This window comes from Astatotilapia calliptera, chromosome 5 (assembly GCF_900246225.1).
Source record: "Astatotilapia calliptera chromosome 5, fAstCal1.2, whole genome shotgun sequence".
Lineage (NCBI taxonomy): Eukaryota > Metazoa > Chordata > Actinopteri > Cichliformes > Cichlidae > Astatotilapia > Astatotilapia calliptera.
The window spans coordinates 36,145,173-36,171,203 of NC_039306.1; the positions used below are offsets into that span (position 1 = coordinate 36,145,173).

The following is a 26,031-nucleotide window of genomic DNA, read 5'->3' on the forward strand; positions in this document are numbered from 1 at the left end:
AAAGATATCCAGCATGATTGAGTTTGGATGTGTTTACATTTTTTTGAGCAGTTTATTAATTATTTATTCAATACAGTTCATTAGCCAATCAAAGACAAAACCCACAGTGAATATTGATCAATTTGAGAGCATTATTACTATTACACTATATATTTGAAGACAGAGTTCAATGTGAAACATGGTATAAAGGAGCAATATCATTTAAATTCAAACTTATAATTTACACATGTCAATACATACAACAATACAACAAACAACCAGGATTTTGGTCCAAAATTCCAGCTAAAGCTGATCCCTGAAGATACAATATAAAAAAATGTAAAATGAAAAAAAAAAAGCAATATTATAATATTTCCTTAAAAACAGTGACAGGCTCACTGAATGGTGAGGCTGTTTAAGTGCTAAACCAAGGTTTCAGGTAAGAAAACAAAATAATTCATCAATAAGCAGGAACTACTGACAATTTGATAGTTCATACAGCTCAAGTATACCTAAATTAACTTAAAAGATCTATAATAACATGCCAAGTCTCCTGCTAGCGATACACAACTGAAATATCCACTGTGATACAAAATTCAATATTTGCAATTCATGTAATGAAGTGTTGTAGGATTTCCTACTTACTATTCATATTTCAAATGAGTAAGGTGAATGTTATAAAAGAAATATTTCCAATATAAACTTAAAAACAGAACTGAAAAAAAAGAAGAAAACTAATGACATAAAAAAAATCATAAAATTGTACTAGCTTCCCCGTAGGAGCTCTGGTCTGCTGCTGCAAACTTCACAAAGCACAGAATCAATCAGGTGGCTGAACACACTGAAATCTTGTCTGCACCTGTCACTGCATTGTGAAGAGTGTAGTGGTTCAAGAGATGTCTCCAAGTTGGACTGCACATGAGCAATTCTTGGTCACCTTTGAAACAATAGACACATGTTAGAGACTGCTTCGTTCATCTTTGTAATGTTGCTGAATTTAGAAACATCCACTTTTAAAAAGTGATGCTGAAAACTAGATAATGATCTGGTCATCAAACTGACCTGTATAAAAACGTCTTGCCAAAAATACAGTGGCAATACAGCTGATTTGCATCATCATTTACCACCCAAAAAGCAAATATGAAACAAGACTACAACTGCTAATATGGCCTCCTGCATACAAGCTGCCTACAAATTGCAGACAACGCACCAAAGTCAGACTTTTTACTCAGGTGAGGTATTTGCCATGTACAAGTAGCATTGTGAATGTTTAAAATTAAAACTTATTATGACTTATGAGTATCAATAATGAAGAATTGAATAGTTTACTCTACACAATAATAAATTATATTTATAACTGAATACATTTTAGGTTTTAATTACCAAAATGTTTTAAAACATGCTTTAAAATAATCGTTATTGGTTATTCAGTGAAACTAGGTTAGGAATATGACAGTGGTAGTAATTTCAAAAAATCCACAACTCAATTAATAGTGTAAACAAGAGTGATTTTCTTAGACAACTATATATTAGGAGCTCAGCAACGTCTGCATAATTCTTAAAAACAGATCTGCACAGCTGCATTATCTCACCAATGATGCAGAGTCCCTCCTTGGCCCTGGTGATGGCTACATTTATCTGATTGGGATCACCAACAAAGCCCAGATGTTTGGAAAGCCAGCTTCTTTCTGGTTGTTTCTCAATTTCTTCATTTGGTAGAGAGCACACTGTAGATAAGATGACATAACGCCATTCACTTCCTAAAAGACAAGACTGTTGTCACATATTTTGCTATCATTAAACAGCATAACTGACTTTTTCCTGTGTCTATCCTTTGACACTTTTGAGTATTGCTTATTATGCAAACTGATCCTAATCCCCCAATTTCCTAGTTATTATCCTTTGTTGTAGTTCTTCTGGTTTCATGATTTTGTGAGAAATTCCTGAATCATACCCAGAAAAAGAATTCCATGTCAACTGAATTAAATGAAGTCAGTTATATTTGGTTTTATATTCCAAAACAAACTGCAAACTACAACACATGGGTCTTTTTTAAACTGAACAGTTTTTTTGTTCTGTTGGCTTTTTTCCAAATTATGTTTTGTTTATCTTATATTACATTTTGATATAGTTTTAATGTTTTATTTATTCTAAATATATTTTACTATATTTTGAAACATATTCTGAAGCCTTTCCTCTTTAGGAAACTTTAGGAAAGGTTTTGTGGTTGGGTAACAGAGTAGCTCACCTTGACTTTTTGTGATCGTGGTAACTGGGATTTGTTCCATCTTCTTTTTCTTCAGCTCATTCCTGATTTCTGACACCTGGGCATTATAAGGTGATAAAATCACAATACTTTGCTGTGCAATTCTGGCAGTCTTCACTAGCTTTTCAGCAATGGTAATCTGCAAGAGAACCAAATTGAAATAGTTGAGCATCCAGTAGCTTTACAGTAACTTTTGCTTTTTTATATTTAAATGTTACTGTTTAAGAGGAAACAAAAGAACATCCAATACTGTACCACTTTGTTTCTCTCTTCAAGATTAGCTTTAGAGTTTTGGTTGCCTTGGGCTGTGTTGACAACTAGACTTATCGTCTTTCCTTTGACATCCCCAAAAACAATGGGTTTTGTCTTGTGGTCAACTTGAAAGACACTCCTCTGCTGTTCCACTCCAGTTTTCAGGTTTCCATTATAAAATTCATTTGATGGGAACTTACATATGTCCTCGTGCTATCAAAGTAAATAACAGTTTAGTTAGAATTTGAATGTGGTAGTCAATGTAGTGTATAAAGAGTGCAATCCAAAAGTATGAGACCACTTGGCAAGATACTTATACTAATAAGTATACTAACAAATTGTTAATCTGGCATTGTCAATTAGACTTAATATAGGCAAGATACTCTCTATCTAAACAATTTGAGTGACGAATGGAGTGAGTAAGATTTGAGTGAATCTGTGAAACCTGTCAGTAGTAAATAGTTACAGCGTATTTGTTTGGCCCCCTTTAACTATAGAGCTGCAGAGACTCCAAAAGTTTGTTCAAATCTGATAACTGAGGCCATATTTATACCCCCACATAGTCAGTGATGTTTTACTTTTCCAACAATGTTTTGATGAAAAATTGACTGACATGCAGGTCAAGCATCCAGGTGAATAATGACAGCAAAATTATTGATTTGAACAAGCCTCTGTTGAGTAGATCAAATTCACCTGAATCACTTGAAACCTACTTCCATGGCAGGCTACAAATGTGTTCCCACGGGCAATTTTACTAATCTGCTGTTTAAATTCTTGTTCTATTCCCCCCACACACATACAGGATTGCGCATGTGTGTGTACTTTATTAAGTTTAGCATAAAAACTTTAATATGGTAAGATTAGATTTTTGATGTGGTCTTAAACTTTTGTAATCCAGTATATTTATTATGTGCTATACATCGTGTAAAGTTAATGTTCTTACCATTCTGTACTGGATGTCCAGCATAACTGCCCTCTTCTCATGGATTGTATAGTAGCGCTCAAACAGAGACTTGGCCATTCCAAGCTTCCTCACAAATTCGTTCCTCACAATGGGTCGTAGCTGTTTGTGGTCCCCAATCAAAACAATCTGAAAGTTATATTGGTGATAGTGTAAGACAGAGTGAGTAACTAGCAATAGAGTGACTACTGTCAAAGCAGCGATGAGGCACCCTCTTTTTTGGGGTCTTATTTACAAAAAATCATACCCTGAAGTTAGGAGTAGTCATAAATGAAAATGAAGTAGTAGTCCTAGGTGAACCACTTGAACCTTGTTTTACACTTCTAACCAACAGAAAACTGCTTAGTGTGTTTCTGTGCAAAAGTATATCTTTTTTAAATGTCTTGTCAGCAATATGAAGCAACATCATTTTATCTTTTACTTATTAACCACATTTAGTACTGATGGGGGTTCTTTTTATAAACTTCTTTAAACCCCCTGGTTTCAGTCCAAGAGAGCATGCTTTTTAGTTATTAAAGAAGACAGAATGCAGAAAGACCTCAGAACAGGCAGCAGTGGTTTCTATAAAGGCCTAGCAGGGCAACTCAAGGAAGGAAACACAGCATTTGATGATGTCCAAACCTTTTCTGGTTTGTTGCAGACTAGTGGAATCAGGGCCTGGGGTTCAGTGGCCATAGCACACTCATCAATTAGAATTTGACGTGCAGTGACAGTCTTAGTCAAGACTGGGGTGGAAGACTGCGTACATGTGCACAGTATGATGTCATGCTGTTGTAGTTCATATGCCCGAGCGTCTCTGAGAAGGTTTTTGTATCTAGGAAAACAATCCATACAGTTCCTTCAACTGATTTTTATGCAAAATTGATTGCTTTTATTGCAAATAATAGTTTCACTAACATTTATTTAAAAAATGTTCCAAAATCTTCCAACAATACATTAATTTAAATGGTCAAAAAATAATGTTTCAGGCACTAAAATAAAAAAATAAAAAAATAACTTACTCTTTCACTTCTTCAGCAGTCAGTTCTCCCTTTTTTTCAAAAGCAAGTTTAATACGTTTATCAAAGTCTCTTATTTTAACTGAATAAATGTTTTGGTCCTGACGCATGCGGTGATGCATAGTGATATCCCTAAATTAATGTAAAAAAGGCCAGTGTTATATTAACAATCAACAAAACAATCCAAAAGCAGTTAGTCACCAACTGATATGATTGCAGTACCTGAGCTCTGGTTTGGAATGATCTTGGCGAAGGGTTCTTTGGGAAAACTGCAGCTTGCAGTCTGGAAAGGGGAAATCAAGCATCTCCACTTCTTGGCTGTAAACCCTGAGGGGCCTTAGGCTGTCCTTAAACCTCATTAAGTACCCTGTGTTACAGCAATAAAAGACACACGGAACACGACGGGTTTTGATGACCACTTCAAAGATGAAATTGAGATTAAATTCTGCAGAGAATCAACATAACTTGCCTGCTACAACATCAACAGACTTGTTGGATGGCCCACAGTAGAGAATGACCTTTTTCTTTTCCTTATCCTTTGGGTCATCCAATTTCATTTTGTTTTTAGAGTTGTGCTCAAAAAAACTGTGTACAATGTACACACCTACTACTGTTTTTCCAGTTCCTAAGAGGCAAAGAAAATGGTTTAAGACTTAGCAGAAAATATGAACCATCAAGGTACACAAGTTGACACACCTACCAGGGGGTCCTTGTATCAGTGTGAAGGTATTATTTAGAGCTTTATCTACTGCACGATGCTGGCTCTGGTTCAGCTCTGGCAGTCCATTTATGTTTCTCCTCACAATATTTAAGCTTGATTTAACTGAAAGACAATGCAAAAGATTTAAATAAATTCTGGGTTTGGAGCTTGTAATTTTCTGTGTAACTAATGTGGATATAAGTATCAAACTATTTATTGATGAATGATGGACATACCCTCTTTTGGAATGCGCTGCCCTAGTGCTATAGCCTTAACAAAGTCACATGCCGATGTAATGTTGACTACAGCATTTTCTTTCCGGCTACATAAATAAAGAAGTAAATCAGTGTCAATCAAAATAAGAAAATTTGTAACTGAAAAAAAGTTTCAACTATCCAGTAAGCAATGTAATATAAAACTGAACTACAATTGAACTTACATGTCAGGGATGAGTTTTGGAATGATTTCAACAGTGAAATGAGTGTTTTTCTGAAAAACACATTCAGGAATGGTCTCCATAGGCAGGTGACTAATGTAGAACTCCACTTTACTTCCACCATTTTTTAATTTTTCTGCATTACTTGTGAAACCATGGGCTACCCATGTGAACTCTTTTGGGTCTACCAGGGTGGAATTTTCCACGTTTGAAGTTTCCACATTTGAAGTTTCCAGTTTGAGACCTCTTTTCCGTATGCACAGAAAGCAGTTTCGAAGGTTAAATTCAATGGCCCATTCGTTGATCCATTGTAGCGGTAAGAAAAAGCTTCCTTTGAGTATGCCTTCCAACTCTTGGTTAAACTTTACCTGGAGGTTCTCAATGATAATGATATCACTTTCATTCACTGCATTGGCAGCAGATTCCATCTCACACAAAGGTTTCCAGATCCGTATATACTCCTTGGTATCATTGTAATGAGTCCTTGAAGGAATATCTGCCAATCTGGAGAAGCATGTGATAGGGCTGTTGACATGGTCAACACACATTTCAAACTTTGGTTTAATGTGTACCAACTGAACAGTGGGCATTTGATAACCTCTTTTAATGCTTGAAGTCAATTGGACCTGTAGGATGTCACCTGGCTGCAACTCGAGTTGGATGTCAACAAAATGCTCAGTTTGCATCTCTGGTATTTCTTGCTCCTCAGAGAGACACTTTTCAGCCTGAACATAGTAACCTTCAGAGGACTGAGGCAAAACAGTTTGTTTTCCCAGTTCCTTCAAATCAGCATCAGCATGCATTATGAGACGCTTTGCATGATCTAATTTTCCATTGTCAATTGCCTCAATAGTATCTTTCCATACTCTCAATGGAACCTCAATGCAAGGATGACTATCTGCCATCATTTTCAGCTCTTGGTGGATTTGCATGGCATCAGCTGAATAGATCCGCCTTTTCCATTTAAGAGTGACACTGTGTTTTTCTTCATCGTAAAATGGTTGATCGTCTAGTTGCAAATCTTTGTACATAATTTGCAAATTCCCAACAAATATGTTCTTGTTAAAGGGAAATGCTACTGCAAAACTGTCTTCTTCAGGATTTGCATGAACAACAAAGGCTATCTTTGAAGCACTTTGTTTTTTCATGCTCACTGCATATGAAATTTGCTCAGCCTTCTGTTCATACTTCTCGGCATTCTTGAGGCTCTCCTGAAATTGACTGCACAAAGCCATGATCTTTGATTTAGTGTATTGAACATCTGTATTACATATGTAAGAATGCAAGAGTCTTTGCAAGATGACATCCATGTACTGCCGTATTGGTGAGGAAGCTTTTGTGTAAGACTTTAGGTTCAGAGAATAATGCCCTATTTCTGCCTCAGGAGATGATTTTGAACAGATGAAGTAAGCTTTACTGAAGCACCTTCTGAACTTTTGAGTGACTGGTTGTACCAGAGGGTGGATTTCGTCAGCAGCAACTAGATCTATCATTTTGTCTGTATCATCTGTTCTGGTAGCTGCAACAATTTCTTTCCACACTTCAGGGAGTATGCGAAAGTTTTGACACTTTGGGCTTTGTTGTTCATGGTCTACTTTGTGCCGCACGAGAAAAGACAATGGTATAAATTCTCCACATTCCTCTTTGAATTCTTCTACCTTTACAGGATCTGGTTTTGCCTGACAGCGAAGTGGTGTGGAATACCTGGTTTTGTCACAGCTGATCAAAGTCTTGGATGCATGTTGGTTAAATAACACAGCAAGCTCTTCAATCATCAGATGTGCTTTGCGCTGCCCGGGCAATCTGTCAGCATCGGTTTGAGAATAAGCCCAATCAGATTCAAGTCTTATCTTCCTTTGAGCTTTTGCAAAACAATAAGCAACCGTTACACAATGCTCAACAGTATCACATTTGGGGGTCTCTTTATAGCTTTTGGAGATGATGTCCTCTGCCTCTAAATATGACAGCTGCTTGTCAGAGTTGATTGTAGACAGCTGAAATTTGGGTTTTCCTGTTATCTTATTTGTATCCTTTTCTGCTTTGAACATCAGTGAGACCACCCTGCGATCTTGACCTTCTTGCAGACTGAGTTGAATGCTCAAGTCCTGGGGAAACATGTAAATAGGTTTCTCCTCAGCACAGTAGTAGGTAGTGCCACTTTGTTCTGCAGCCCTATCTAAATCATCACCTGGCTTCACAACACTTGCCACATCAGCAATATGGAGTCCCAATTCGTAATGATCTTCAAGTTCCCTGACGCTGATAGCATCATCCAGGATCTTTGCTTTTGCAGGATCCACAGTAAAAGTGATTATCTTACGCAAGTCCTGTCTGTTTGTATTGTTTTCATCAGTGTTGTAAACAGCCTTGTCTGATTTGCATGGATGGTATGCAACTTTGAATTCTTCATTCAGGATCTTTAGTCCAGAATCCAAAGAGCTGCCAACTGGAAGAATATCTATGATGTACCCCAATGGAAAAAAATTGTCTTTGTTCCAGCAAATCACTTGCACCTTGAATAGACTGTTCTGTTTTAGATTTTCATCAATATACTTTTGTGTTGCAACTGTCCATTCTCCATCAATTTCCTCCCATATTGGCATATAGTTGCGCTGCTTCTTTAAAATCAGTATACATATTTTGGGCTCCGATTTTTTTATCGGTATCATCATCCTTCTGATAAATTTGCTTTCAGAATTCTGTCGTGATTTGCTGTGATCTTCATCCTCAAGCAGGCACAGAAGTACACGTGCTGATTCTTCTTTCTTGGTGATGCTTACAACTTTTGTTTTGTGGAGGACCACTTGATCTCCAGTAAAGGCCTTACCAAGATTTGCCTGTCCCACGATGCTTATTTGTTTGGTCGGATTATGAAATGGTATGACGTAGCCTTTCCTGTGTGATTCCCTGAAAAACTTCCCATGTTTGTAAATCTCCGGTTGTTTTTTACACATCTTTAAAAGATCTGTGCCAGTATCGGTGAAATTGTATAGTGCCCTTGACCCATCGTGATTTGAAAAGGTCATCTGAAATTCCAAACTGTCTTTATCTGCTTTCAGTTGCTCATAATCATCTTTCAGCTCTTTAAGAATCGCATCATCTAGAGTATGGCTCTCATCCACATGTTCGAACTTCTGAAACTTTACAGTTTCCATAATATCTTGTTCAAAGAACTCTTTAGTGAAATGTTGTGGTGCAACACTGTTGCTGTTGATGCAGTGGTTTATGAAACTCTTCCAGATTCCTGAACATTTCCCAAAGCAACACAGGGCGGCAGCATCTCCAATTACAACCACGTGGGATTGAGCCCTTGTCATCGCAGTGTTTAAAACACGGGCATCATTGAACATCTCCAGACCAGGCAGGTGAGATGTTTTTAGGCTGTCACATGTTTGCACAGTTGTCATTATGACTGCTCTGAACTGTTTTCCTGTTGACACATGCAAGGTGTTATTTGAAAATGTTAATAATAGCGATGTTAGTTTAGACTACCTTTCTGTCTACAGTAATGAAGAATCTGGCAAGGGGTCTTTACCTTGAACATTTGCAAGTCTCTCAACTTTGATGTTTGCAAGGTTTCTGCTTGAAAGTGCTGTCCTAATTCGAGGAACCTATAAATCAAGGAAATCAATGAAAAAACATTAAATGTTATTAATCATATCTTTACATGTGTGTCTTGAAATTAATCTTAAAGTCCTGTATTTATCATTACTGTGATTAATGTTTATCTTTTAGTCTGATTATAACTGGACTCAACACAAAAAGTTATTACCTGAAATCCCTCTGACAGAATGCAGATTGAGCTTTGGTCCTTGTGACCCCAGCTTGCTGGCCAGTGTTTAAGAATATCTTTCACTACTTCAACCACTTCTGTCACCTCTGCGTTGTTATACCAAGACATCGATACTGTCTCCAAGAGGCACTCTCCCCTGACATGGTGAAACTTCAGAGCACGGCAGTTTGTAGGAGCTGGAACATCTCCAGCAGCTTTGATGAAATCATTTTTACCAACGTAAAAATGGGTGGCGACAAACTCCACAATTTCTCTGGTTGAGCGATAATTTTCATGCAAAATGATTCTGCTTTTCTTAGCAGCATCACAGTTTTGGCCTTGATAATAGTGGAACAAGCGAGTGAGGAGTGTGTGATTGGAACGATCATGGTCAGGCACGGACAAAAGCTTTGGTCCCATTTGCATGTGATCTCCTGCTAGAACAACTCTTGTGTTTGACCCAGCAAGACCAAGGGCCATTAGGGCTTCACATTCTAGCATCTGAGAGGCTTCATCAATCAGAATGTGGGTGAAGTATCCCTCTGGAAGATTTAGGTCATGAAAATGTCTTGCCATGGTTGTGGTAGTTATGATTATGTTGTGCTGATCTAGAGCAGCTTTTGTAGGTGGTAGAAAATAATGTCCTTCTTCTGAAAGGAGACAGTATTTCAAAGTAATGCTATCAGTAGCATGCAAAGCAGTCCCTTGTTTGTTTGTTTTTATTCTGATTGGCCTGATTCCACCATTTTTCTTGCTGATGATTGGATGGAAATGTTCTCTGACATATAGATCTGCTGAACTGAAAGGAAATGACAAGTAAATGTTAGCATTTGATTATATTTTTTTTCTGTGCTTAAGTGCCTTCTAGTTAGTGACCTGCTCTATCTACTCAGAAATGATTTGTTCTTTAAAGAAATGTATAGTTATTAAAATGTTGTTGAAATATTACCAAAGTGTAATGTTAACTGAGATATACCAACCCTTCACTTTAGAACAAAGTTTAACCCAATTTTAGACTCTGAATAAGTCTAAAATTATTCAAACTTTGAATAAAGAGAAAACTGCCCAGACTGATGCATATATTTTCAATATATTACCTGTTGGTGTGGGTGCAAATTAGAACTTTGTTCTGAGGATCCTTACAAAGCTCTCTGGCTGCTGTTGCAAGGGTGAATGTCTTCCCAGTTCCAAAAGGTCCATAAATCAGGAGGGGTGCCACAAGGTTTTTGACATTAGAATTCCCTGTGATAAATTCAATTGCTAATTGCTGCTTTGTGTTGAGATTTTCACAGGTAATGTTACCAACAGGAATTACACAACTTTTAAGGACTGGCAGCACAGTCTTTGTATCGGGAAGAAGATCGACAGCCCTGTGCATGGTGCAGTAGTTGAGGCGGTCCAGCTGGAATTGCACCTCCATTTGATATGATTCATTTCTTTTTAGTGCAAGATCAAAGCAACATTGCTTTGACAGTAGCAAAAAAAGTTTATTCTCAGTTGTTTTGTATGGCAACACGCTTGCTTCATAGACTTTAGAGTTTGGGCGAGAAGTTAAAGGGGCTATCAGGGCAGATCGGATGCTTCGTTGTAGTGTCAGTCCCTCAGGGCTGTCTTGTGTAATGTGACAAGGAATCAAGACAACACCAAAAAGTTGCCCCCAAGGAGCCTCCACACCAAACTGCAAACTGTATAATGTATCCAGTGCTGTAATTTCTCCACAAACATTTAGTCTAAAAAAATATGAAAAAAAAAACTTAGGCAACTGAGTATATGTGCAAATTCAAACAGAAAATTTTAAATGATATACAAAAACCTGTTACCTTGAAACAACCTGGTCTTCTGCACATTCTTCATTGTAGAGGAAATGGTGCATTCTTTCTTTGTAGTTTTCATTATTCAGTGGTGTTTGAATGTTGTGGGAGGATTTATACAGGAAACTAATCTGTGGAGGCTTGTACATCTTTAATAACTCATCCTGTTCTTCTGTCCTCGACGAACATGGGATGATTATCCTGTTCCCTCTGTGCCAACGTTCACAACTCTGAAATCTTGCTCCACTGCTCACAGCTGGTTGTTCAGTGACTACTGAATGGCCTACTCTGACTTTGAGTTTTTTCAAGAGCACTGGTCTCATGTCAAAATCAAGCACTAACCATTGTCTGTACAAGCCTGGGTTGATGGATGTGAATGATAGGGTAATGTCATAGGTCCCATCCTCCCTGAGAAAAGGTTCACCTGATGAGTAGATGCAAGGTTCGGAATCTGCATCACCAAGGGTGAACGAAGCTCCTGGTTCTTGCTTTAGCAATGCCACATGCACAAGCTCTCTCTGTTTGAACACAAATTTGGATACTGTAACATAATTCGAACCTTTCTTGGGCAATACAAATTTTGCATTGAGCAGTGAAACCAGACCACACAAAATTAGTGTTTTGGTAAAAGATCTAACTGTTAAAGCCTGAAAGTCTACTTTGTTCAGTCTAAAATACCATTCAGATGTTTGGGGTTACTCAGAAATATCCTTGTTATTCAAATAAAAGCAAAAAATAAAAAACTATTTAAAAAAGAAAAAGGAAAAAAACAACAACCTTTTTTCATTTTTCTTTTTTACATATTTTTTTATTCAGACATATAAATTTACTATTAATCACCAATGAACCATTATTTAAAAATCATAGTAATTAATGTTTCTTAATGGACCCTTTAAAACACCTTTGAGGTACCTCTCCGCAACACTGAACGGGGAGTCAGCCTAAACCACATTCAGAGACTTTAGCATCTCATCACAAAATCTCATTCACATCCTACACCTTGCCATTGAGGAGTTTTGCAACTACCACAACTAACTACTGGAAAATTTGCAAGATTTCCCCCAGGTAGGTCTTCAGACTTTGCCTTCTGTACTGAGGATGCGTTGCTTGGGTTCAGGAGCTCCCCAGTATTTTTCCACTATTAAACCAAGTTCCTGTTTGGGATCACCAGTCTCCATGTGTGAACAGCCAAGCCCTGTTTCTCCTTCTTGAGTTACCAGATTGTTTGTTAGAACTTGAGGCCAAACAAAAAGCTTTAGTTATAGCTCCCCTAGACACTTCATACATCCATGTTTTTTCTTCAGTAGTAACTGAAGAAAAACTGTTTTTTGCTTCAGGAAAACCCTGTGCCAGCCAATCCTTTTTCAACCTTACAGCTTCCTCTATCACTGCTGTTTTCTAGCAGTGGTAAACTTCTCAGGCTTCTGCTGTAATAGGCTACCTCTGTAAAGGAGATGTTAATTAAACATGGTCTACTCAGACTGCAGGTCCCCAGCCTCCCCCAGGATGCAATTGGATTTATTAGACCCTATCAAGGCTCAAGCATTCAAACAGTGTTTAGAAAATGTGTTGTTTCAAGGCTGGAGGATTCTGCCATTAGTGTCATTATTCTGAGATACATTTTATTAAACGAAAAGTTTGGCTTCTTTTATGCTGATTGTGTGAGTCCAATTTTGCGCAAATTTCACTATTTTCGTGACTGTGGTCCCAAAATAGTGAAACCTGTGCTTGGACACAGGGAACACAAATTTCACACTTGAAACAAAAAAACTGCAATGAACATGTTTTCTGAAAATAAAAAAAACATTAAGTCTTACCTCTGTCTCAATTTGAAAATTCCATTTTAGTGTTGCATTAATCTCTTGACACTCCACAGTTGAATCTTCATCGCAAGAGATGCTGACATCGTCAACATGTTCAGACATCTGTTCAGCATTTGAAAAAGTGAAAGACATCATTTAGAATAGTCAAAAGATGAATAAAAAAATTCTACTCATAAATCAACATGTAAAAAGTAAGATTCATTGCATTAAGTCAGCTAATTATGCTCTGGGCAGGCTTGCTGCTCTATATATTTTATCAGTCTGTTGTTGCGAGCACCATCTTCTTTGGTGCAGGCATTAAAGCAAAGGACACAAACAGACCAAACAAACTCATCAGGAAGGCCGAGTCTGTTGTTGGCATGAGATCGCCACTCTGGTGGAGGTGATCAGTGACAGAATGGTGGCAAGACTTGCTGCCATTCATAGATAATGACTCCCACCCCTCCATAACACACTGGAGCAGTCTGCACATGTTGATGTTTGTGTGCAAGCGGTTTATGTTGTAACTCGTTGTTTAAAAATTGAAAATTGACAGGCTATTTCCTCAAGAAATTATTTTTTTTCCATCCTTGTAAAAACTTTGTGACAAAATGTAAAGCACAAGTTGTATTTATCACTTCTGGCTATAGCATGCCTGGTCACACTTTGTTGGCTTTAGCACAAATTTCAGCCATACCATAAGTTATTTCATTCTAGAACCTGGACTAAAACAACAACCTTGTCAGTCAAAAATGTTAAGGGCTGCAACATGTCACAGTTGCAAAAAGTCATTACCCTTATGCTTAATTTCAGCCTGTGTGCTTTCAGTAACTGGAGAAAATTCCTGTGATGGAAATGCTGCCAAAGACTGTAGCATACCTTGTTGATCCACCAACATACCCTATCAAATACAAAATTCTTCAAGACAATATGAAGATTGTTTACAGTGGATTCAAGCCTTATACTTACAATGTACACTTCATTACTGCTGTTTTTGTATTCCTCCAAGAGCATATCATTATAAGACATGAGACCCTGGGCTTGAATGTTATGTTTGATCTCCTTCTCTTCTGCAGCACGCATCATCCATTCCTGCAGCTCTTCCATAGAATGAGCTTTTGGGCACTTACTGCCGTACTCACAAGTTTGGGGTCTAGGATCAAATGACAAGTTCGACAAATAATAAGTGAAATGAATCAGTCAAATTAGCAAAAGAAATGGAAATGGTCCTTCAATGATTTTTACCACTATAGACATAAACAATTAGGTTTAAATTCTTTATATTTTTCTGTTGTTCCCTAACATAGAAGATATAAACTTATCTGATTAGAGTGAAACAAATAAAGTAATTTGAAACACATTTCCCTTCCTGTAATGATTGTTACTATGGTATGACAGAACATGAAAACAGTTTATGATTATGAATTTTGCTCCTTGACAAAAATACATTTTACAATATACATCGATATCAAATAATTAAATAGATTTTGCTAAATATTTTTAAAGTAAAAAATAAAAGAAAAATGTTAAGCAATGCTTTGTAAACCATCTATGAAAATAACATGGATGTCATTATCATATTCATAATATCCATTGATTCACTTATCCTTTTCAGGGTCACTGGGGGGTTGCAGCCTAGCCCAGTAGTCTTAGGGCTAACTCACATCCTTAGGGCTCACTCACATTCACACCTATGGGCAAATGAGAGTTTTCAATCTATCCACACTAACTGCATGTCTTTGGACTGTGGGAGGAAGCCGGGGTACCTGGAGAGAACCCACACAAACACAGGGAGAACATGCAAACTCCACACAGAAGGCCTGATGGAGGAATTGAACTCAGGACCATTGCTGTGAGGTAACAGTTCTAACCACCATATGTCTGTGAACGTTCTCAGTCATCCAGGTCATCGTAGTCTAAGGAGCTTGGAAAGAAAAGCGTCTGGACTTCTTTAAGTTGCTTGAAGGCATTTCACCCACTCCTCTATACATGAAACCCTGGCTGATTGTGACCCACACCCATTTTCACACCTTGGCTCATCTGATTAGGTCATCAAAGGACTCCCTGTCTTTTGTCCCTCTTTGGGGGGATACTCCCACTTTTAAAACTGGGACTCTCCACCATTTGACTTTTAGAACTGAAGAAGCTTCTCGGATGAGAGGTGAAACGTCTTCAAGCAACTTAAAGAAGTCCAGACGCTTTTCTTTCCAAGCTCCTTAGACTTCTAATCACCATGCCACTGTGCTAACATTAGTTTTAGAATGCTTATAAGCTGGCAAATGAGGTGCTGGAAGCATAACTCATGAAACTATGTCCTATTTCAGTTCTGCTCACTTGCTGTTTAGTTACATTTAGACAACAGAACCACTTTAGTTAAAATATTCAGTTGATCTGAATCTGAATACTTGTTCCACATCTGTTTGTCCTTGCTTTGAACAAATTACATGACAGAATGAGCTTAAACTAAACTGAACTGAGAAAAAAAAAGCTTTGGTGTATTTGCTTAAAGCCTTCTTACAGAACCTTCATGGTGAAAGAAACTGGAGCCATTTACCTCTCACAAAGCCAAAGCTCAGCTCGCCGGTTGTGTGGCACCTCGCGTCCTCTCCACCTGGTAGTGGTGTCCTGGGCGACTAACTGGGCATGTTCCAAAGAGGCGCAGTGCTTATAGAAGCTCTCTGGGGAAGAAAGACTCAGGTGGCAAACTTTGCAGTACATGGTCACTTTCCTGGGCTGTGTCTGCGCTGGTTGACTCAGCTGAAGTAGGTGACGCCGAACACAGAGCCCGGTATGCTCTGCTTTCCACACAGCCATCTCCACCTCACTTTGGGCAGACTGGCATTCACTGGCAGTGTGCCAGCAGGGCTTCCCTTGTATTACATAACTACAATATGTAAACTGACAGTTTGGGGGAAGCGGGCGCACCTGACTGTAGACATGTTTCCTGCTGTTCTCTGATAGGTGATAAACTAAGACTGGGTTCCAGGCATGTGCTATGTCTGCCGCACAAAAATCATTCCACCTTTTGGTTGTTAGTTTTTGTGGGTGTTCCTGAAAGCAGTCTTTACAGACCTCAATGAATTCACCTGAAAAGTGCCGGAGCATGCTTTCAGCTGCATGTTCTGGTGTTAATGAGACAGACTGTGTTAAAAGTCTGATTAACTCATTCTTATCCATTTTTTTCTCTCTAAGATAGTTCCAAACAGTGGCCTCTTCAAGGGTTTTGGCATAAGTGCATCCTCGACCCTGCGTGTGTTGTGTGCATCTGGAGTCCTCAGCAATATATTTACACACTTTGTAACAAACAGTTTGAGCAAGTGTAGGTCGCTTAGAGACAAGCTTCCATAGGTCGGAGGCTTTGCCTTTAGCTAGTAGCAGAGATCTTCTACACTTGTGCACAACTGACTGAACGTTGTATGTTATTTCATTTACCTTGACAGAGCACAAATTACACACAGCTTTTAAATCTACATCTGCCAAGAGGTCACCCAGAGGTTCATCAATGTTAGCCTGACAAGTTCCTCTCTCAGACTCAGCAATGAGATTACAGAGAAGTGCGTGATCCAATCCCTGGTGCTTTTCAAATGTCCACACTGCAGCTTCCTCATCACTTCTGGCAAAGGTGCACCGGTTCTTGTGCTGGGTGCAACCACGCCCCTCTACATAGTACCAACAGGCCATATACTTATTTGGGTTTGGAAATATTGGCCGTCTAGAAACGGGCCTCCATTTAATGCCACCTTTGGCTTTGCAGAGCAGGACATTGTGTCCGCACTTGTGTTGAACTGATTTCAATCTATATGTAATTTCTTGTTCCTTGACACAGCACTGAGTGCAAACAAGTTTGAGGTCATAGACCAATAAAAGAGGAGACAGTCTGGAAGCACTTGCTGACATTTTGATACAATCATAATCTTTAAACCAGGCACTGAATACAAAAATGTATAATGACCCTTGAAATGTCTTGTGGGTGATGAATCTCTTGCTTGGCCTGAATGTGTCTGGAAAAAAAAAGAGAATTATAAGAAGTGTGTTCAGTCACTGCAGAAATTATCTACTAAGACTCAGCCATTTAATCTTCAGAATCAGAAACTTTATTGTCATTGTCATGAGAACAACGAAATTAAGAATGGTCCCCGATCATTGCATCATCCCTAGCAATATCAAAATATAAATAAAACAATAAAATTCAATAAATAAAATAGATAGAATACTTAAAATACTAATAAGATATAACAGTAAAGATAGATTAGTGAAGTACTTAGTTGGGGATGTGAAGAGAAGCAATGTACATTTAATTTAATTCTCAAAACTACTATTATTGGATACAAAATGTCTCATACTTCATAGAAAGTGCATTTCAAGTGTTTTTGCAACTTAGATTTCCACTTCCATGCTGATGCTAGTAACCAGCACTGGCAAACTAAGTGGGGCACATTCCGGGTTAGACAGACTTAAATAAACCGTTTACTTTCAGCAGCTCAATTTAAAAATAGCCATACAGTTTTTAGTCTTTATAGAGGTATATTAATTCACTTCAGTATATTTTCAATTGCATGTTCTGGTGTTAACAAAACAAAATCTCATTGACTTATTCTTAGCAATGTTTTCCTCTGTAATATATAGGCATTTTATTGGTGTTAGATTCTGTTCAGTTAAATTCAATTACATTTTATTTGTATAACACTAAATCACAACAGTCACGCTTTAAATATAAAGCACCTTGAGGTGACTGTTGTTGTGATTTGGTAATAAGGTAAACACTTTGAAATAATACAGAGAAAACACCAGAGCTGAACTGCTTTGAGCATAGTGTCTGTGAAGGTTCTCAGTCATCCAGGTCATCGTAATCTAAGGCTACGTCCACATGTAAACAGGTATTTTTGAAAACGGAGATTTTCCGTTTTCGTTTAAAAAAAATAATCCCGTCCACATGTAAACGCAAAAATGAAGGAAAACGCTGCTAAGAACATGCCAAAGCAACAGGTGGCGATATATTCCTAACTGTGTAGAAATGTTGGCCAATCAGAAGTCTAGAAGCCTCGGTGGGAAATAGTAAACAAAGATGGGGGATAGAAGCAGAACCGAGTCGTATGTGTGGAGGGACAGTAACTGTGTGTGTATATGTAAGCATTTAAACAGTGCAGAGAGAACAATTAACAGTAACAGTATTGTAGAAATTCACTTCACCGAAACAATAACGTTGTCACGGTTTGCCAGGGCAAGCCGTGTGGAATATTTAGGACCAGGACGCGGCAGCTCTGGTGCAGGTGAGTATTTATTAACGAAGGGAAAAACAAACAACAAAGGCACTGGGAACATGAAACTGGAACCTAAACTGGGTAAAACTAACAAAGGCAAAACAAAACAGGAGCACTAGAAGGCCAAAAGACAAAAATAAAAACAAAACACGAGTCCAAACCAAAAGAAAAGAAGCACACCAGAGCACAGGAAAACAGAGTCCAAAACAGAAAAGGTCAGGGGGCCGGCCAGCACAGGAGTCCAAACAGTTCAGGGGGCCGACCGTGCAGAAGGCAACGGCGACGACGACAGCACTGGTCCGGGGGCCGGCCGTGCGGAAGGCAACGGCGACAGCACTGGTCCGGGAGCCGGCCGTGTGGAAGGCAACGGCGGCCACTCAGGCGAAGAGGGTCTGGGAGCTGGCCGTGCGGACGGCAACGGCGGCCACTCAGGCGAGGAGGGTCTGGGGGCCGGCCGTGCGGAAGGCAATGGCGGCCACTCAGGCGATGGCGGTCCGGGGGCCGGCCGTGCGGAAGGCCACGGTGGCCACTCAGGCGAAGAGGGTCTGGGGACCGCCCACGACGGCGATGGCGCCTGGCCAGTTGCCTGGCCAGCGGCCTAGAAAGCGGCCGTTTAGCTGCAGACCCAAACGAGGCAGGGCCAGGCGACACTGAAGGCGGAGACACGGAGGCTGGACCAGGCGACGCTGAAAACACGGAGGCTGGACCAGGCGACGCTGAAGACACGGAGGCTGGGCCAGGCGAGGATGACGAGGCTGCAGCTGGACCAGGCGAGGATGACGAGGCTGCAGCTGGACCAGACGGCGCTGCAGGCGGCAGCGTGGAAGCCGGAGACGGAGGCGCTGCAGGCGGCGGCGTGGAAGCCGGAGCCGGCCGTGCGGAGGGCCACGGCGGCCACTCAGGCAAAGAGGGTCTGGGAACTGCCCACGACGGCGATGGCGCCTGGCCAGTTGCCTGGCCAGCGGCCTAGAAAGCGGCCGTTTAGCTGCAGACCCAAACGAGGCAGGGCCAGGCGACACTGAAGGCGGAGACACGGAGGCTGGACCAGGCGACGCTGAAAACATGGAGGCTGGACCAGGCGACGCTGAAGACACGGAGGCTGGGCCAGGCGAGGATGACGAGCTGCAGGCGGCGGCGCTGCAGGCGGTGGCGTGGAAGCCAGAGCCGGAGGCGCTGCAGGCGGCGGCGTGGAAGCCAGAGGCGCTGCAGACCCTCCAGTGGAGACAGGAGACAAAGGCCGGAGCGGTCCTTCGGACCCTCCAGCGGAGACAGGAGACAAAGGCCGGAGCGGTCCCTCGGACCCTCCAGCGGAGACAGGAGACGAAGGCCGGAGCGGTCCCTCGGACCCTCCTGTGGAGACAGGAGACGAAGTCATCACTAAGCCAGCAGTCATGGAGGCCACTAGCTGACACAAAGGCGACTGTCAATGCACTGACCACGGGCTCTGCCCAGGCAATGCTGACATGGTGCAGTTCTCAGGTGGCTGCTTAGACTTCAGGGGTCCAGAATCAGCTGGGGACTGAGACCTAGCCTCTGGGGAAGCCCTGGAGTGCAGAACGGTGCCTGAAGCAGCTAAAGCGCGAGAAATTCCCTGACTGGAACTTAGACTTTCTCCCTGCGTAGAGTGAGTGTGTGAGACCGGTGACACTGGAGCCAGAGCTGCGGGTAGCGGGGGCACTGGAGCTGCGGGTAGCGGGGGCACTGGAGCTGCGGGTAGCGGGGGCACTGGAGCTACGGGGGCCTGAGCTACAGGTGACTCTGGAGCTACGGGGGTCCGAACTACAGGTGACACTGGAGGCGCAGGGGCCTGAACTACAGGTGACACTGGAGGCACTGAAAAGAGGGAGACACTGGTGGCCGAGCAGAGTGTGGCTGCGGGGCAGCTAGCTGAGAAGAGTGTGCGATCGGCGTTTCCTCCCCGCAGACGGCTCCGACGGGCCGGGCAAGATCACATCCGGCGAGTTGGGCAGTGAGGCAGGAGTGGCTGAGAGAAGGTGCGGTGTGTGCTGGAGAAAAGCCTGCATGGTCGGAGGAAGCGACTTCAGAAGCCATGGCAGGCCAGAAAAGAGCCATTGTAGCCGACTTTCCACGGTGCGGCGAAGCTCCTCTGGAGGGTTCTCTAGCCACAGCCCGAGGAGAATCTCCACATTATATGTAGTGTCGTCCCGGAGCTCCTCGGACGGATTTACTGCCGCTGGGTCCATGGTGGCTGGTTCGTACTGTCACGGTTTGCCAGGGCAAGCCGTGTGGAATATTTAGGACCAGGACGCGGCAGTTCTGGTGCAGGTGAGTATTTATTAATGAAGGGAAAAACAAACAACAAAGGCACTGGGAACATGAAACTGGAACCTGGCTCAAGAGTTGGCAGTTCATCTTGTAATCGGAAGGTTGCTGGTTCGAGCCCTGGCGCAGACAGTCTCGGTCGCCTACTGGTCGCCAACTGGTTGCCTACTGCACACCTCAGAGTGCCCGGTGGCGCCAGTGTCCGGCAGCCTTGTCTCTGTCAGTGCGCCATGCTGCCAGGCATTGTTATTCAATTGATCACAGTGGCAATGTAGCATGCCATCACCAATGTGTGTGTGAATGACTGAATGATTCACACACAGAGTTGGGGAGTAACGATTACTTTTTTCAAGTAACAAGTAAAGTAAGGGATTACTATTGCAAAAACGGTAATTAGATTACCGTTACTTTCCCGTAGGAACGCTGCGTTACTAAAAACGTGATTATTTTGCGAGAATGTCTCATGACAGTGACGTAAGCAAGTGTGACGTTCGTGACAACAGCTGTGTGCAGAGCAACAATGGATAATATATCAGTGCGGGCGAGAGTATGAGCGTGCAGCGTTTAAAGCGTGGAAGTACTGATCTTACTTTGAGTTTGATTCCATAAAAAGTGACAAAAACATTAGTGTCCGTTGTGCGTGGGAAGAAAACTTCTTTTTACAGCAAAAAACCCCCCTAAACTTCCGAACAAGCACCGAGTAGCTACCACGTAATGGGAAATTCACAGAGAAACTCGCGGATTCTTCCTCTGACTTCTGCGGCACACCTGCACCAGGGTAACCTCCGCCTACCCCACTCCTGCTTTACAGGTGAAAATAGAGCAAAAGGACAGCTAGTCTTTGACTTTATTTATTTTCTGCTGTGTTTTACTTGCATCTATTTGAAAGAGTGAGTGTAAACACACAAAAAAAAATGTGCTGGAATGTGCAGAAAATAGGTTTAAATATTAAACAAATTTCTTCCAGTCAGAGAATGTTGCATATAATTACATTTATGCTTGATGCATGAAGTTAAAAGATTAAAACTAATAAAACAAGTTTTAAAAAGAGACTTTTCCATTTGATTACATTTTGTATGATGATTATGCAGAAAAAGTAGAATTGGGCTGAAAGATCTATCGCTTTATCACCTATTCAGGTTGTAAATAGGGCTGCCACAAACGATTATTTTGATAGTCGACTAGTCACCGATTATTTTTGCGATTAGTCGACTAATTAGATCATCATCCATTGGACGTACAGCGTACAGCTTATTGCACCAGAAGCATCTGGTCTTATATAACTATCATTAGCTTACAGCTTGAAGTGTTTGTGCTAACTAAAAATAAAGACAAGATGGTAGTTTATTAATTTTTAATGAAATTTGCAGATTGTTTCGGTGAAGTTTAATAAACTCCTTGCTTTCTAAAATATAACAGGACACCGGAGTATATTCTCCAGCGTCTCACACTTCTGACAATCAGCTGTCTGCTTGACAGTTTTAGCTGTGCAAAAACTATAACTTTAATCTCAGCCAAACCGATTTACTCAGGAACAAATAAAATACTAAAGAAAGCCAAACAATAACATTTTTAAGTTATCTAAGTGACTTATATATATGTTTAACCTGACTAGCGAAAGACGGCGGTGGGTTTGAAAACGATTTGCCGGGAGTCCGGTGTTCTCACGGCTCTAGTTAGCCTTGCCCCCGCCTAGCTAACGAGCTAGTAGGTAACAGACGTCTCCGAAAACGTCGGAGCGCTTTTGAAAATACGTGGTGTCTTGATAAACTGAGCAGATATTTGAGATTTACACGGCTACATTCTCGCCTGAAAATATGTTAAACGTTTATTTTGTGACCCAGAAAGAATAATAAGAGTAAAGTTAAAACTAACTAGCTGCCACCATTGTTGACAACTGCGCTGGGCTGCGCTATGAATTCTGGGACACAGCTTCTTCTTCTTCGGGGTTTAACGGCAGCTGGCATCCTTGTACATGCAGTGCTGCCATCTTCTGTTTCAGTCCGTTATTACACTCTTAAATCCTACTACTCATTCCTGCGTCCTTTGTGATCTTACAAAGCTTCAAACGATGCGTCGACTATTAAATCAGTCGTCGACGATTTTAATAGTCGACATAATCGTGACTAGTCGACTAATCGTGGCAGCCCTAGTTGTAAATGGTGTTTTTAAAAAGTAACTAAGTAATCAATTACTTTTGAAAATAAGTAATCAGTAAAGTAAAGGGATTACTTTTTTGGGGAAGTAATCAGTAATTAGTTACTGATTACTTTTTTCAAGTAATTTGACCAACACTGTTCACACACACATTCAAGATGACTGAATGCAGTGTAAAGCGCTATACAAATACAGGCCATTTGCCATATTTAATATTAAGTACAATTTTGATTACATTCAGTTTACAATATTAAGTAAATGGATTAAGTAAATTGGAGAATCACTTCTGGACTGTAGGCAAAGCAGTTTAGCACCCAGGGTCTTCTTTGTAGTAGGAGCTATGGCTGCAATAAGCACTGTCTTACTGAAAAATGCAAGCCCTCCCCAATTATGCTTTAATTGTGTATAACATATGGGTTTATGAAATTTGCAAATCTTGCAAATCTTGTGGTTTCTCAATTTGTTGAGGGGTTGTACATTGTGTAATGTGTTGAAACAAAATTATGCAACAACAGTTGCCCTTTGAGATCTGGATTCAAACCACACCAAAAATCAAAGTTAAGTTTTTCCTAGTTTTTTGAGAATCACTAAGCACTAAGTCTACCTAGATATGCAGTCTATAGTCTACTTAGGGTGGTAGAGGAAGCTATTGCTTTTCAGAAATTTGGTGGCTCCAGGTATTTTAGTTTGTTTTTTCTATTGTGTCTTTACTGCGACAGTGCAGTGGAGATAAGACCAGACAGCTGGGAGCTGAGAGAAAGAGCAGGGGGAGGCAAACGGCAAATTGAAGTGAATTTGAACCCCGGCCTCTGCATTAGCCTGTCAGTTTGTAGGTCACTTACTCAAGATGCTTACTAAACTCCCTCAGATTTCTATTAAGAATTCTCTCTGTCTGTAAAGGATTCTCGCATTTGAGCTACCAGTGTTTAACCAGAAACATCATAAGAAAATATAACTCATAAACCCAGAAATTAAATCTATGGGGCAAAACCATATTTATAAAATTAGACCTGTGATATATAGACAGTTACCCTAATGACCACTGAAATTTAAACTTATTGAGATAATGCTTCTAAATAACTGCCTAAGGAAGTGCCCCGATGCGCTTCAAGATGGCTGCCGAGTAGTGACATTTGCCACCACCATTATTAAAACGTCTGTATTTATATACAATAAATAACCACGTAGAAAAAGTAAAGCGGGTCTAAAGTCCGCTAGATGGCGTAATTACACATCTTTAAATACAATACCAGGTGTAACGTGGGCTTCCCCATATAATAATAATAATAATAATAATAATAATAATACCATTAATATTTTCACTGACTGATGTCCTATGTCACCTCACCCCACCGTGAGTTTGATTGTTCGGTCTTGGACAGCATCGCGTGGACTCAGCTGGAGTCTTACTTAAGTTTCATTTCTCTTCTTTTGCGTCAGCAGCAATAATGCTGCTCCTTTTAACAGTAGCTTCCTGCATTCTTTATGATGTTCCTGCACGGTTAGTCTGATGATGCAGGGGCTTCAGCCTCCCTCCCATTTCTGTTTTTCTGCTAGCTGAAAACTGATTATTGACTTCTTTAAAAAAATTAAAAAAAACAAGACTTCACCTGAAAAGCGTATGATGTTATGATATACATTGGTCGTGTCATCACACAGAGCATAATTTACATTATTACTATTATAATGGTTCCAGAGGAACAAGAAAAAAAAAAACACTTATTATAATAAAACTTATAAAGAAACTAGAGTTACTGAAGTGTGACATTAACAGTCGGTTTCGCACTGTCCAATGTTTTATAAACAATTTGATAACCATGAGAAAATGCCGAATACCGGCCATTAAAAAAAAAAAAAAATCCACATTCACGTTTAGAATCATTTTGTATACACATAATGAGACTTCTACTGCTACTACTACTACTAATAATAATAATACCACTAATAATGCTTACCGTTAAACCAAGGTCCTATTTGTCAACTGATCCCAATGTGAGTCTGATCGACAACAGCGGGACTTGGATAGCATACCCTGGACTCATCTTGGCTGCAACCGTCGGTCTCAGTTAAGTTTCATTTCTCGTCTCTTCCGTCAGCAACAGTTTGGATATAATAAACACGACCTTAACCCCACCCACATTTGTTCACAGACAAATGCTTGGTCATCGAAAAAAATGTTGTTTCTATTACCTGCAGCTTCCTGTATTCTTTATGTTGTTCCTGCATTGTTAGTCGGGTTACTCCCCATTCCTGTTTTTCTGCTTGCTGCAAACTGATTATGTACTTTTAAAAACATTATTATTAAAGACCAAGTGCGTAGATTTCGCATTCACCCAGCGGTGCAGAAAGAGTTAAATTACGTTCTCTACTGGAGTCCTATATCATGTGACAAATATGGCCAATGCGATTGGCTGTGCCTTTCAGGGAGCTGTGTTTAGTTTTAGCAGCGGCAAGCCTGCGCTGCAAGGACCCGCAAGGAGGAGAGGAGGATGGCAGCAAAAAGGAAGAACCTGGATATAAGAAAGTGTTTTTCAAAGAAACCTGTAAGTCACTTAAAGCCAAGTTCACTCATAAAATCTGTCCATCATAATAACGTTACAGGCTATGCAAGGCAATACATGCCCCTCTTATTACTCTTTCTGGGTTGCAAAATAAACTTTAAAAAAATTTTCAGGCGAGAATGTAGCTGTGCAAACTTCAAATATCTGAACCTGGGAGAACAGCAAACTCCCAGCACATCGTTTTAGGCTTTGGCCCACATCAGTCTAAAATTGTATGTAACCATGAATAACGTGTTACCATGTCCACCAGGAGAGACTGGACAGTATAGATGTAAAACAAATATGCCAGCAGTTTATCTCAGTTAATAAGAGGAGAAGGCATGTGTTTGGCTCCTTCACATAGTGGACATTTGTCATGATCCTGGGCCATGTTGGCCCAGCAGTCTTAGTATTCATGTCTTTTTGTATTTTGTTCCTTATTTGATTTCCCCTTGTGACTTTTATCCCCTGTGTGCCCCTCTATGTATCTGTGGGCCCTCGTCTCCCCTCGTGTTTCATTCCATGTTTCCCCAGCCCACTATGCCCGTGCTCTCTCTCCTCCTGTCTGCACCTCTGTGTACTTCCTGTTTTACTTTGACAGTCTCTCGTCAGTATGCCTCATGTTGTGTTCACTCCTGCCCTGTCCCGTTACGATTATCTGTGTCAGCTGTGTTCCCCGTGTGCTCCGACTTCCCTCGTTAACCCTCTGTGTATTTATGTGCATGTCTCCCTCAGTTCAGTGTCGTGTCGTCAATGTCTCCTCCCCGAACCTGTGTGTCTTTCTGTGTTCCCTCGGTCTTCTGTTAGCATTCC

General features: G+C 40.7%; 2 protein-coding genes across 2 annotated transcripts; both read right to left on the bottom strand.

Moving 5' to 3' along the window:
• Positions 1–28: 28 nt before the first annotated feature.
• helz2b (helicase with zinc finger 2b) lies at positions 29–14,446 on the bottom strand. The gene is made up of 18 exons (XM_026169129.1): positions 13,947–14,446; positions 12,993–13,100; positions 11,185–11,693; positions 10,462–11,094; positions 9,365–10,163; positions 9,128–9,203; positions 5,596–9,022; positions 5,393–5,478; positions 5,157–5,279; positions 4,926–5,081; positions 4,679–4,823; positions 4,460–4,588; positions 4,080–4,272; positions 3,441–3,587; positions 2,501–2,710; positions 2,228–2,384; positions 1,572–1,739; positions 29–916 (listed from the first exon to the last, which is right to left on the bottom strand). Exons 1-18 carry the CDS (start codon positions 14,082–14,084, stop codon positions 804–806), a joined length of 7,317 nt encoding a protein of 2,438 aa, XP_026024914.1. The 5' UTR covers positions 14,085–14,446; the 3' UTR covers positions 29–803.
• Positions 14,447–14,454: 8 nt separating this feature from the next.
• LOC113023058 (helicase with zinc finger domain 2-like) lies at positions 14,455–25,025 on the bottom strand. Its single transcript, XM_026169130.1, has 4 exons — positions 24,869–25,025; positions 24,634–24,764; positions 15,532–16,978; positions 14,455–14,668 (listed from the first exon to the last, which is right to left on the bottom strand). Exons 3-4 carry the CDS (start codon positions 16,872–16,874, stop codon positions 14,653–14,655), a joined length of 1,359 nt encoding a protein of 452 aa, XP_026024915.1. The 5' UTR covers positions 16,875–16,978; positions 24,634–24,764; positions 24,869–25,025; the 3' UTR covers positions 14,455–14,652.
• Between the last annotated feature and the right edge of the window lie 1,006 nt (positions 25,026–26,031).